Genomic DNA, 12,918 nt, shown 5'->3' with positions numbered 1-12,918 from the left:
CTGTGATCCTGCAGTCGCGAGGTGTGCATGTAGTGCCAGCCGCCAACCAGGGCGTTGTTTGTGTAGTTGCTGTTCCGAACCCCCGGTTAATAAAGGGTTTTGTAAACTGTGGGAGAACTGCCTATATTCCTCCGGCTGCTCACCGGCCACTACTGTCACCTATGGAGTGTGTTTAGAAATGGGTTAGTATATGATATGTCTGTAACTGTTGGAGTTAGCTATATATGTGTCAGTGGCATATCCTATTATTGGTCTACCCTGTAAGTTCTAAGTGATAAGTATTTTGTTGTTCTGAAATGGGTGGGATGCATGTGTGGTGTAACAACGTTTGTTTTATTCGTTATGAAAAAGGAGGAGTGTTAGGTGTGACCCTCCCATGTGTATTGCACCTTTAAGGGGATGTGTCTCACCCATGTGTATTGCACCGCCCAAGTTAATAAAGGGAGCCCCTGCAGGTATGTGAAACAGAAGGCTGCAGACTCCAGAAGAGGTGCTCCTGAGTCTGTGTCTCATTTCATGACGTAGGCTGCAGGCCTACAAGTGGAGGCCCAGGCCTGCAGGCCTTGATGCCGTGGGACCCTTGTGCCAAGACGGTGGCAGAGGTCTGCATGGTCAGGGGCCTGGCCTGCTGTGCCCCACCCCCGATGATGCTGATGCCCCATAGCACCAGAGGGCCTGTCGGATGTCCAGGGCAGGCCCCAACCCCCACAGGCACCGGGCCTGTTGTGTGCTGTAAAGAAAATAGCACCAGGGGTGCCTGTCAGATGGCCATGGCAGGCAACCCCCAACATATTGTCTCTGTCCTCTCTACCGTCTTGTCACTTGTTCTATTATATTTATCCCTTTTTATAACGTGATTTCCCCTTTAAGATGAATGTTCAAATGAAACACTATACACTATTTCACTTCCTTGTTCTGAAATGTGCCTTTTTAATACAATGGTTATTGAAGCAATTATATCAATTAACTGTACTTCTAAAATATTTCAATAAACATCTCACATAAAAAAAGAATGTGGGCTTAAAATGCGTTTGGCTTGATCTACTATTATGGCGTCTAGAGCTGGCACATTCTTCGATCGAATGTTAGCCCTTTAGTTCTTTTTTTAAAGTCTGTGGTTGGGGAAACTAGAAGTTGATAGTCCGTCTTCTATTTGTAATGTCCCTTCAGCCTGTTTTGTCGTTCTATTTCCTATGTCTAGTCCACAGAACTCCGTTTTCTGTTCTTGAAAGAAGACACCAGCAAAGCCACGTCATTGATCACTAAATGTCACTCCCTTTTCTTTGCCATCCAATGAGTATCTTCCGTGTGTCAGAGGTCATGGGCGAGAGTTGAAAGGTTGGGCGCAAAATGGCGACTGTCAGGTTGCGGCGTTGGCACTGATAGACTGGCACTGCCCCCGGCGACCTGCAAGCCGTGCGGAAGAACGCATGCATCCCAGGGAAATGCCAAGCTAGTGCCCAGTTGAATTACTGCCATGGCAGCGCTAGGAGTGATTCTCGCGCTGGGATGGCGACTGCTGCACGGGTTAATACTGGCCTGGCGTGCACTATGTGGTCGCGGCTGGGCGAAGGGACTTGCGCGGGTAGCGGCGGCGCTGTTGGTTCCAGGAGCTCTAGGCTTTCGGCAGCTCCCACAGGGTGTCGGTGGAGTGGCACCGGGCAAGAGGCGGCGGCCGCTTCAGTGCGGCATCTTGCTGCCTGAGAAACTGCCTCAGCATGTGGGTCTGCTGATCGCCGAGGAGGAGCAGAGCTTCCCCGATATGGCTAGCCTGGTGCTGTGGTGTGTTGCAGTGGGCATCTCCTACGTGAGCGTCTATGACAGCCAAGGTGAGCGACAGCTGTGACCAGTCTCGTTTGTGATCCTATTCCTCCCTTATGAGAGCAACATACATGGTACCCCGCATTGGCGCTGCTGTGATTAAAGTGTGTTGGCTTTAAGCTATATATATATATATATCAACAATTCACCTTCTGCACCAATCAATCGGCTTTTCTCAAATGCAATCATGTTTACCTTTGCCGTTGAGCTACACGCTGCTTGCCATGTACGCCGCTTCGTGTACGCTGTGTTATAGTAAAACAGCGGTTCCAGCCCTGTATTGCTAATATCTGGTTCGAGATTCAGTTATTACAGTTCGCGGATCTTGCATTGCAGGTGTGCATTTTCCTGACAGTTAACACCTATAGGAGTGACCCCGTTGTTGGCGATGGGGTGGTGAAACCTCTGTTGTAAACTTTCTCTTGCAATGAATGAGGCAGCTGTTGTTCAATATGAACCTTTCGTCTGTCCCACGTTACTCAAGTTGCAGTCTCAACACTCAGTGATGTACTATTGCGCGTGTCACCAGATTGCTTTTGAATATTTTCCACCACTAACTAATGGGGTGGTTTCAGGAAACTTAAAATTTGCGTCTTATCCCCTGCTTGAACGAGCCACAGTGTGTTATATATATTTTTTAAAGGAACGCAACCGACGGCAATGTCCACGAGTTACTGAAAGCTTATCGGCACAGCAGAAATCTAATGGTGTTAAACTGTATGTCGCGGGAATAAGAAATATTGGATTGAAACAAAGGGAAAATACTGGCAGAGTGAATTTATTAAAACCTAAATGCGGCTTGCTTTCGTTAAACGGGCACGAGCCATCTGAAATATACGAACTTTATCGTTGCAGACTATCGAATACCTTCTTAAGTCGCGAAATCGGTGCTGAATGAGTCGTAGCTGATATTGACGCTGCGGTAATCCTAAAAAATACTCTGATAAGGGTGAGAGGAGTAAACCAGCTGATTCCAGGACTATGGCGTGACAACTTAACTTCCTCCTGTGTTGTTGACATTGCTTATTGCCCTTGCCTTTTTTTTTCTTCCTCCAGCTTGGTAATGAATAATTCTGCGTGTCTGATGAATCAGCGTCTGCAAGGGTTATATGAAAACATTTTAAAAAAGAGAGGGGTGAGGCGCGCACTTCAATTCCTGGCCAATATACTACCTGGAAAAAGAATAAATGGGTGTCCCAACACTCTTCAGAGAGGCTGAATTGAACAAATGTCACTACAGCTCCCTTAATTCTTAGACTGCATTAGCAATTTAATTGGACTCACCCGAAGTGAAAGGCAACACAGCCTCCCTGAAGAGTGTTGGGGACAGGAAAGCGCTAGGAGGAGGAGAACAGTTGTACAAATGCAGCATAAGGGATCCAACCCTGTGAATATTTGGAGGAGAACAGCAGTACCAATGCAGCATAGCAACAATTGGGATCTAACCCAGTGAATTGGACACTTTGGGATTTAACCCATCTCTTTTTTTTGTTCCTTTTTCTGGTAGGATATTGGCCAGGAATTGGGAGTGCGTGCCTCACCCCTCTTCTTTTTTTTTTTTTTTTTTTTTTTTTTTTTTTTTTTTAAACATGAAAACATTGGTTTCTCTTCTGTCTCTACAGAAACCCGCGTGTCAATCCAACACAACCTTGCATATGAGATTAAGGGCTACCATCCTTAGTGATTTAAGAGTCCTGTAACATTCCAAGATTGGATGGGGCAAGCAATAGAAACTTGGAAACGGGGTATAGACTTGTTAAACAAAATTATGCGTTTTGCTGTGTTCAATAGCACCCTCACTTCTATAAGGAAAACGCTTTAAAGTATGCAATATTTCACAGCAGTGCATGGAATTCAAAATATATAAGCACAACCAGCATGTGTGAATAAGCTGTTCTAGGTGCTATTTTTGGGTCCAGGTGAACCATTTGGGGCTTGGGCCAGCTAGGACCTGGTTCGTGTTTCAAGACGCTACCTGTACAAAGTCTAGACTGGGTCTTTTCTTGCGGTGGTGAGCGGCGAGGAAGGGATTCATGTACATGTTGTTTTTGTCCCAGGCAGGTTCAGGGACCCCACCATATCAAAACTGCTTGCTGTGAGCCCTCCAAAATCTTTGCACAGGGACATTTGCGGCACAGGGAGATTTCCCACAAACCTTCATTTCTTCTGACATATTTCTCATTTTCAGAAAAAAGTGTTGGGGTCACTAAGTAAGCACAACTATCATAAGGACTTTTATTATTATAATTTTGGTGTTTCTCCAATAAGAACTTTTTACTTTGAAGCAAACAGTGTTCCCATATGCATAGGTCAGTACGGACCAGATCCCTACCCCTTACAACACAATGGCCTCAAGCAGGAATAACGAAGAAAAGGAGTTGGCAACAAGGACCACGCTGCATTTGCAATATTGACTAGTAGGCAAGAGATTAGCAATAAGGACGGCAGACAATGGATATATACTATTGTTTTCAGTATATTTTCTTTCTGAATATCGGGAAGGGTTATACACACTGATTAGCTGGGATAGGCTTGCTAATATTATCAATTGGCAGGGGATTAGCAAACAATCGGACAATATTTACTTTAGTGGTAATAAAAAATCAGACTGGTTTAGCTATAATGACCTCATGCAGGATTTACAACAAATCGGACTTTGTACAGGATTTGAAGTTGCGTTTATTTTAAACATCTCCCGATTTCCCTCAGAAAAAGCTCAATAATCTCTGCGCAGGCAGATCCCAAATTGCAATCAATGCACCCAACATATCCACCCCAGGGAATCCTATATCTGAGTCTTTATCCTCCTCATCCCCTCACATAAACATTGTTCTTCTCCATTAACAACCATGCATTCAGATCTCCACTTTATCTCAAAACGGTCCGCTCCCCTCTCAATCCACTCTGAATCCTGACGAGGCATATCGCCGCTCTAGCCACAGCACACCATCGCCCAAGAACACAGATGCACCAATTCCTTGCGTGCACATACTCGCTCAGCTCCAAATGCAAACAATTGCTGGCTTCCTCCATACTGCCACATGTAAAAGAATGTTCAGTTTATCTACACTGCTCCAAGAGAGGAAATCTATGGCAGCATAGTCGAGGAAAGGATCTGAAAGGAAGGAGGGAAAACATTTACTCAAAGTTGCCAACTTTAGAACTAGACTGTATGGCGTCTAATCTTCGCTGCTTGATTCCAATTGTGCCATCTCGAGCACATCGCTGTATTTCAATGTGTATCTGCTAAACGTGGGAATGTTAAACTGAACACCAGCATAATGTGCTACATTAAATCACATGATTGGAGAGTAAATGAGGCAGATGCACTCTTAAGGATTCGAAATGGAGGGGAGCTATTTAGCTCCTGCTTGTAGCCTAGACGAGCCTGGTTAGCTTAAAACGAACAGTTACCAGGACCTACGTTTGGCTACCCAGGCCAGAACAAACAAAACTATGTGAAGTTAACTCTGTGCATTTGGAACCATCTAAAGTGAACATTAGGACACATCTACATGACATTTAAAGCATTAGGGGTCATAAATAATGGATATAATTGTTTGCATTTTTATGTGGAAGTTGGATTTGCGTAATCCTATGTAATAGCTCCTTGTTCCCAAGTGGTAACTCTTGGTGACAGGTTACTGTTGTGCTGCTGGATACTCAGCAGCTGTTTGTAGCTCCTGTTTAACTAATCCTAATTCCAAGACCTGCTCTTGCATTAGAATTAGAGTAGCCAGTCTCAAATTCAGGCCTCACAGTACCTTTTTTTTTTTTTTTTTTTTTTTTTTTTTTTTTTTTTTTTAACCATGTGCAAACATTGACCAGTATAAACACAATATTGTACCGAGAAAGTCATACGTGTATGGTATGGGCTAAATCCGTCTTCAGAACCATGTCTGGATTATGATCTTGGCATAGTTTCGATATAGCAGTTGTTACTCCCTTGACACTTTTTTGCTATCATTGTGCAGGACCGGATCAAATTCAAAACAATGGCAATCGCCCACAAATGCCTCCTAATATCTCACTAAGCTGCTCATTTCAACCCAAACCACCAAGCGTCCACTCTCCGCCTCAGCCTTCCTTTTCACTGTTCTAAATTCAAAAGAAACAAGGCTTGGGGACGCAGCTTCCCAGTTGTGGCAGCCAAAGGCTGGAATGCCCTGCCTCTAGACATCGGAGCCAACCCTTCCCACACCTCATTCCGTAGAAAACGTAAGGCCTGGTTACTCGCATCGAATTTGTAGCCCTCTTTGCCTCAGTGCTTACAGTATCTTCACTACACAATATGCTTCTGTAAATACATCTTTTCTAATTCATCTGTAAATTACTCATGTGAATAAGATTGCACACGCAAAAATTTATTACGTTTATACCTACTGGAACAATGCATCTGTAAATATGTTCATTATGATATATGTTGAGCCCATGTTATCGTTTGTTGCCTGTGGTAACTCCTGTAATGCGTATTACATGCTTTGCAGTGCCCAGATACCCACGGGTTTGGCGCGCTCTACAAATGTAAAATAAGTAAATAATAAAATTATGGCATACTTTGCAATTCCTAAAATGTAACCAAACCTACAACTGCTCCTGTTGAAAGTCTTCTTTTTTTTTTTTTAGGTTTACTGGCTTATGGTGGTGCACATTTTCCATCTATGTTAGGAACATACTGCAATCTTAGGTTTCCAAAACAAATTGTTTAAAGAACATGCGAGTTATCATTGGTGTTGGACATCCCTGGGTGCCTCTTTCTGTGTTGCTTTTCGGGGCTCAGTGTTTTTTACACTGTAACGTGACTAATGAGGAGGGATTGGCAAGATGTAGTGATGTTCCATGTTGATGATAATTTGTGAACTAGAAGAACTGAAGCCTAATCTTGGCTTTCTAGTGTGATAAAATTAACCCAATAATCTTGAGCAAACTTATCTTGTTCTTGGTTGGTTCAGTTCTTAGTTACCGGTGCATTTGCTTTCCTATATGAAATCAAATTCCATCAGTGCACAATAAGGTACAGCTGACATTGCTTAATGTTTAAAATATGGTGGAGCTAGCCTATCATTCTCACTGATCGCGGTCAGTAAGCAGCTGAAGACAAATGAGGGATCTATGTGATTATTGCAATGGCCGAAAATGCAAACTTTTTTTTAAAAAACCTCTCTACACCACATAGATGTGCGGCGGGAGACCCCCTGCAACCCTCCCCATATTAATATTAAATTCTATACCCCCCCACATGTATGTGTGTAAGTGGGGGGTCCCAAAAAAAGGTCTGCATTTTTGTCAGTCATAATTGTCAGGGCAACGTTTTGGTAAGGTTCCCAAATGAGACCAGTTATTAAAACTGGTTTTAACAAGGCTCACTAGCCCTTGTTTTATTTGATTTGATTATACAACTTTTAAGTGCTGTTTTCCTTTGTTACCACAATTTTATATAAACCCTGTATTCCAAGGGGGGAATAATCCACCTGTCCAAGCCTGAACATTTCCCACAAACCTTCTTCCCTGGTTGGGTCATACACTGCACAACTTTCTACCACCAAACCCGCAAGAATGCTTTCTCAATACCAATTAACCCCTCCTTGCCAAGTCCGTGCCGGGCAGCCAAACTCCCCCACCGCACTCTGCCCCTCCAAGGAAAGCAACAAAACAATTATTGATTTTCTGCCTACCACCTGCAGTCTTCTTCCTTCATCACCTACTCTGGCCTGCCACCTCCCATGCTAATCATGGGTTGGCCTCAGAGACCTCTGCCATGGTCTTAAGAGAAGGGTGCAGCCGGCAAAATGACCCCGATACCGGTTGGGGCAGAATTACATTTTTGGGGTTATGCAGTCTGATTTTATGGGACCCTACTTTTTTTTTTTAATTAATTTTTTTGTTGCTTTTTTTCCCCTCTTGTCCGAGGCACTTCTGCTGCAGCCCAACTGCCACTTTGTCCCTTTTTTCTATACTTATATGGTGTTGTGTCGTCCATAAGGTGCCCAGTCACAGGGGTGCCTCTGACACCCCATTTCTCCCATAAGGAGATTTTATCAGTTATCCTGCTGCAGGGACCATATTTGTTTTTGTGCTGGACACATTTGCCTGCCGAAACTTTGGGGTCTGCCGTGTGCATGTTCCTCAGTCCCAGTCCTCATGGAGCCATCTCCATCATGGATTCCACTACTGGATAGTAGGTTCCATGCTACTGAAGGATGATGCTTCTTCTTCTCTAGGGCTGTTGGGGTAATAGTTGGCTCAGGGTGCCAATCCCTGGGTGACGGGAACCTTAATTTCACCTTTTAAAAAGAAGCTGTTACTGTGTTTCTCCTTATAGGAACCGAGTTTCAGGAGGCAACCACTGTAAGTACTTGCCTCTAGGATGGTGGGTTATTCTAGATCCCTCTGTGGTCTCCGTGGACTGTAGTCATTGGGTTTTGCAGGTTCCCTTGTACATTTTTTCCATTGGATAACATTGGTGCTTGAATCCTGCTCTTTCTCTGCTGCTAGGTCTCAAACCCCTCCATTGTTGGCCCCTGGGGTCGATTGCTTTCTTCTTGATACCTGTGGAATGAAACCTACCTACCTGGTTTTGCCTATTGTTTCCTATGGTGCACTGTTCTCAACAGTGAAACTCTTAGTAACACTGCAAGGTACTCATCTGGACTGATCTTTTCTTGGGATCCTCCAAAGCTCTCGAGTTCCTCGTCAAGCCCTCTATCTTTAGAGACTTCCCCAGATTTACTATAGACTTTTAAATCTGTACTTTGCACTCATTCATAGGTTATACTTTGTGTTCTGGTGTGTTGATACTGTTTGCCTCCTTGATGTGTAATGTGCCCTTCTAGGCCTGCAGACAGTCTGTCTAAAAGATATATCCTGGACTTTCTAAGCCCTCCTAGCTGTGTTGGCCATTGTTCTCCTGTGCTCACAAGGGCTATACTGTGTTCAGTATAATACTTTATGCAGAATGTAAGGAAGCCCGACCGCACTAAGTTCTGTTTGGTACCTTTTTGTATCCGGAACCCTATCATAATTTCTGTGTGTAATATTGTCTAGGGTTATTTCTCTTCACTTGAGCTGAAAGCTTATTCATATGGGGCTTGCATTGTAGGTCAAGGATTGACATGGGCCTTTAATGGCTTTATTAATTTTTTTAAGTCGACACTTTGCCGCTATGTGTTCACCTAATTTTCTCATCATGAATATTTCATGTGATTTTATTTTTTTTATACAGTATACCAATGTGGGTGTTCTCGTGTGGTGTCTGTGAGGACTAATTGTACCTCCTGCCCCCCCTCTCACCTCCCAGAGTTAAGCCGGCCTGCTCTGCTAGGCTTACCATTGTAGAGTCTGGTCTTTACTTGGATAACTCGCGAACAGTCACCCGTTATGGACATCGGCAGTGCATCATTTGAGTGACCATTGTCTAGAACAAAAGACCCAAGAAAGCTTAGTGATGAGCACATAATGGTATTTGTTTGTGAAAGCCTCAAGCATTTCCAGGTAGCTTCCTTTTATTCTGTGCGTTATATCAGGACAACATCCCAATTTCAAGATGGTCTACTTTGACAATGAACTCCGCTAGTTTGACTCGCAAAGCCATTTTTTGTGGAACTTCACATTTGCCTCTCCTATGCCTACACAAAAGCCAAAACGGTTGGCATTGCCAATGCTTGCTGTTTTATTTTTTGCATTTGCCTCCATGACATTGGTTTTCTTTGAATGGTCCCTTGACCCGCCCCGAATGTGTCCTGTTTTCTGAATGTTAGTTTTTTTGTTAGTGTCTGCACTGTTGATTGAGTCCATTCTTTCTAGTTTCAAAATACAGGTTTTCGGGACTTCCTGCAAAGCGCAGCAGAGACAATGCGCTGCGTCCTGCCTTCCTTTACTAAATGTGACCCTAGGTCTAGCATGGCACATCCAGAACGCATCAACAGTATATGTGTGCAGGTGATCTTGACTGAAAACCTAGTAGATTATGTGGTTTAGAACTGAGTTTGTATTTTGAAATGTGTTTTTGGTAGACTGCAATGACTGTTGAGAGAAGATGGCGAAACATTTTTTTAGATTTACTGCTTTGAAACTTCATAGAAAAATTGCTAGTTTTAACTCTGTAATTGGGAACCTCTTTTATGTGATCATGGTATAATGTTAGTCTGTTGAACTTTTTTTTTGGTCAACATTTTTTTATTGAGACATCAATGCACATTGAGATCTTAATGATATAAAACAGTGGCACCATTATTCAGTAGCAATTCAACATATTCACATAAACCTCAGCAATTGTCGCTGCCACCAGCTAATTAACAACAATGGATTGACATTTCATTTTAACACCTATAATTCCATTAACAATATCACACGTACCCTTGGGGACATGTTAGTACCACATTGTTTTCGATGATGTGCTTCATTGAAGGGGAAAAAAAAGAAGAAAAAAAAATAATTAAATTATGATCTGTCACCAGCAGCCTAAATGAAACTTTTAACTGCGTTCTGTAACATTGTTTGCTTATAAATGTGTGTTTTCTAAATGTATTAATCAACCATTGGTTTAGTTGACCACCCCACCCCCCCTAAAGCATTACCACCTCGCTACCAGGTATCCCCATCACAGCAAACTGGAGGGGGATCAATGAAGGATCTGATGTGCATCTTAACAGCAGCCCCTCTGCACCCAACATCACCCAGTTAGGAGCTAACTCTGGGGAGACAAGGAGCTAGTAAATAGTGAGTCACAAATCGATATTTATGCGAGATACCTACCGTAACCTTTCCTCCATAATATGACCCATTATACTTCAAGCATCTTGTACATGTGTCCAAATGCTCCTTTACACATTCCTTGTAGTTATTTTATTAACGTTTATAAAGCGCACAGCAGCCATGGTGCATCATGGCGCTGTTACAGGTACACTTGCTGGTTACAGAGGAATTGCGCTTGAAGGTTAGAGGATGCAGAAAAAAATAGTCACGTGTTTATGCAGTATAGGCAAATTAAGCTATTTGAACAGAGTGGTTTTGAGGGTTTTGCGAAAGGTGGATAGAGATTGTTCAGCTCTGAGTGCGTTGGGCAGAGCATTCCACAGTCTGGGAGCTATGTGCCGGAAACCTTAATGCAGATTTTTTGTGAGGTTGGTGTGTTTCGTATGCATGTCAGCAGATGGCCTAGGGCAGTGGGTTGCCACAAGTGGCTCTTTTTTGGACTACGAATGCCATGATCCTTTACGTCTGGTTACGCTGGCTATGACTGATGGGAGTTTGTCCAAAAAAATGTGCAGTGGAAAATGTTACAAATCCCTTGCCTAACTGAGGTGAAGTGTGTTCGGTGTGTCTTGGCTGAACACGGAGGAGTAAGGATGTGCTTGTTGGACAGTTGTACCATGCATGGAAATTGGACCTGCACCTTTTTCTTTTTAACGCTCAAGTCGCAAAGTGAGGGGAAGTGTCTTCAGTTGCATGATGTGTCACTGCTACCCTGAGCTTGCTGTCTAAGGCCAGTGTTGGTAGTTTGGCCCAGTGTTCTGAAGTTCCCCTGGTGGTGCATCGAGTGGGCGAGTGATCTATTTTACAGTCTTTAACTGCTCACAGCAACCTTTACTTGTGATTGGGGGCGGGGGGTGGGGGGATGGTCGGGGAAGTTGAACGGTTGCTTCTTTTATGAACCCATTTTAGCCTGCGAGCGGCTCTGCTTTTAGGGCGGTGTTTGTTCTGTTGCCCCTCTCTCTGAGTTAACGTGTGTGGGAGGGTTAAAGCAAGTCTAATGCAATGCTTGCTAAACTCAGGTCCTATAGGTTACAAGGCACTAAGCGAGGCACTCTGGAGATTTTCATTCTTCTATTGCGGATGTTCGCACATTGAAAAATCTAAAGGACAGCAGGTATTCATCCAATGTATGACTGTAGCAAATCACTGAATTTTTAGTTCTAAATACAAACCCATTGGATCCTATGAACTACAGTAAAAATGTGGATACATCTGAACCCTTTCTATTGACTAATAGTCCGTCTAACTCTGTGGTTGATGATAATTCCCTGTTACAACTAGTGTATAATTTGAAACGCCGTTTTTTTTTTTTTTTTTTTTTTTTGTCTCTTTACCCCATCTGAAGTAAATTAAAATGAGCCACGTCGAGTAGTGAAGGTATACATGTTAGTAGCAGTGTTTGTTTTCCTATCAGCGGATTAACAAGGCAGTAATATTATTGTAGGTGGAATTCTTGTCGGCGAGTCCTGATCTTGCATGTTTTGCAAAACCACCTGGCGCGATTTTCCTCCGCTAAGCTTGTCCCAAGTTTGTGAACACGACTCTACAGTTTGAAAAAGCTGATTGGGCTTGTACGTCCAATAAGCTGGACGAGATGGTGGCCACGCTAGAAGCAGTGTTTGGCCTATGCTCATGAAGGAGCATTGGGGCCTTAATATTGTGGCAAAATCGTTGATGTTATATTGAGCAATAGTACCTGTAAGAACAGGGAAGAATCTACTGATTTTTATCAGGGGGACAATTTGGAAGTAAAGATTGAAGATCTGTGTGATGTTAATATGGAGGATACTAACCACTTGGTTGCGTTGGTTATAGAGCAGCAAGGGTCCGAAAGCTCCATCGGGAGGGAGGCCAGTGCTCCAGATAAAAGTATTTTACTCCCTTTTTTTTTTTTTTTGAAACTTTGAGAGTAAATGCAATTCAGTGGAGTAAAAATGAGTTCTCTCCTTTGCAGCAGACTAAAAAGTATGTCATCCAGACGATGCATGCAAAAAGTTGCAGAAAAGCAGGCTTTACTCGTTCAATTAAAAGAAGTACAGTGTGCCGTAGCCCAAGCACCCTCTCAACAATGGAAAAGGTGAGAACTAACACTTTGAGCTTCCATTGCATGCAATGACTTTGTGGTCAAATGCGGTCTGGGCAGCTAATCTTGCACGCTTCAGAGGCCGATAAATTGGCGATGCAATAATAATCACAGTGCTTAGAAGTTGAAGGAAGACAGCATGAACCACTACATGAAGTTAAATACCTGTCTGGATTACCTTTTACTCTCATGTTTGCTTAGTTTACAAATGTAACCATCATTTTTGTTTTGTCACAGCGTTTGCTCAGGTTGGAGAGTCC

General features: G+C 43.2%; 1 protein-coding gene across 2 annotated transcripts in view; it reads left to right on the top strand.

The window, feature by feature from the left end:
• Positions 1–1,204: 1,204 nt before the first annotated feature.
• The window catches only part of NUS1 (NUS1 dehydrodolichyl diphosphate synthase subunit), a 276,491-nt gene continuing 264,777 nt past the window's right edge, over positions 1,205–12,918 (top strand). The window contains exon 1 of one of the 2 annotated variants that reach the window (XM_069606624.1): positions 1,205–1,829. In XM_069606624.1, coding sequence (XP_069462725.1) covers positions 1,478–1,829 — 352 coding nt within the window. In that variant the 5' untranslated portion in view covers positions 1,205–1,477. The remainder of the gene's footprint in view (positions 1,830–12,918) is intronic. The other variant, XR_011260485.1, reaches the window with a different exon arrangement.

Source organism: Ambystoma mexicanum, chromosome 4p (genome assembly GCF_040938575.1).
Source record: "Ambystoma mexicanum isolate Mex_15411 chromosome 4p, UKY_AmexF1_1, whole genome shotgun sequence".
NCBI classification, from domain to species: Eukaryota; Metazoa; Chordata; class Amphibia; order Caudata; family Ambystomatidae; genus Ambystoma; species Ambystoma mexicanum.
This window is presented reverse-complemented; position numbering and strand designations above follow the sequence as displayed.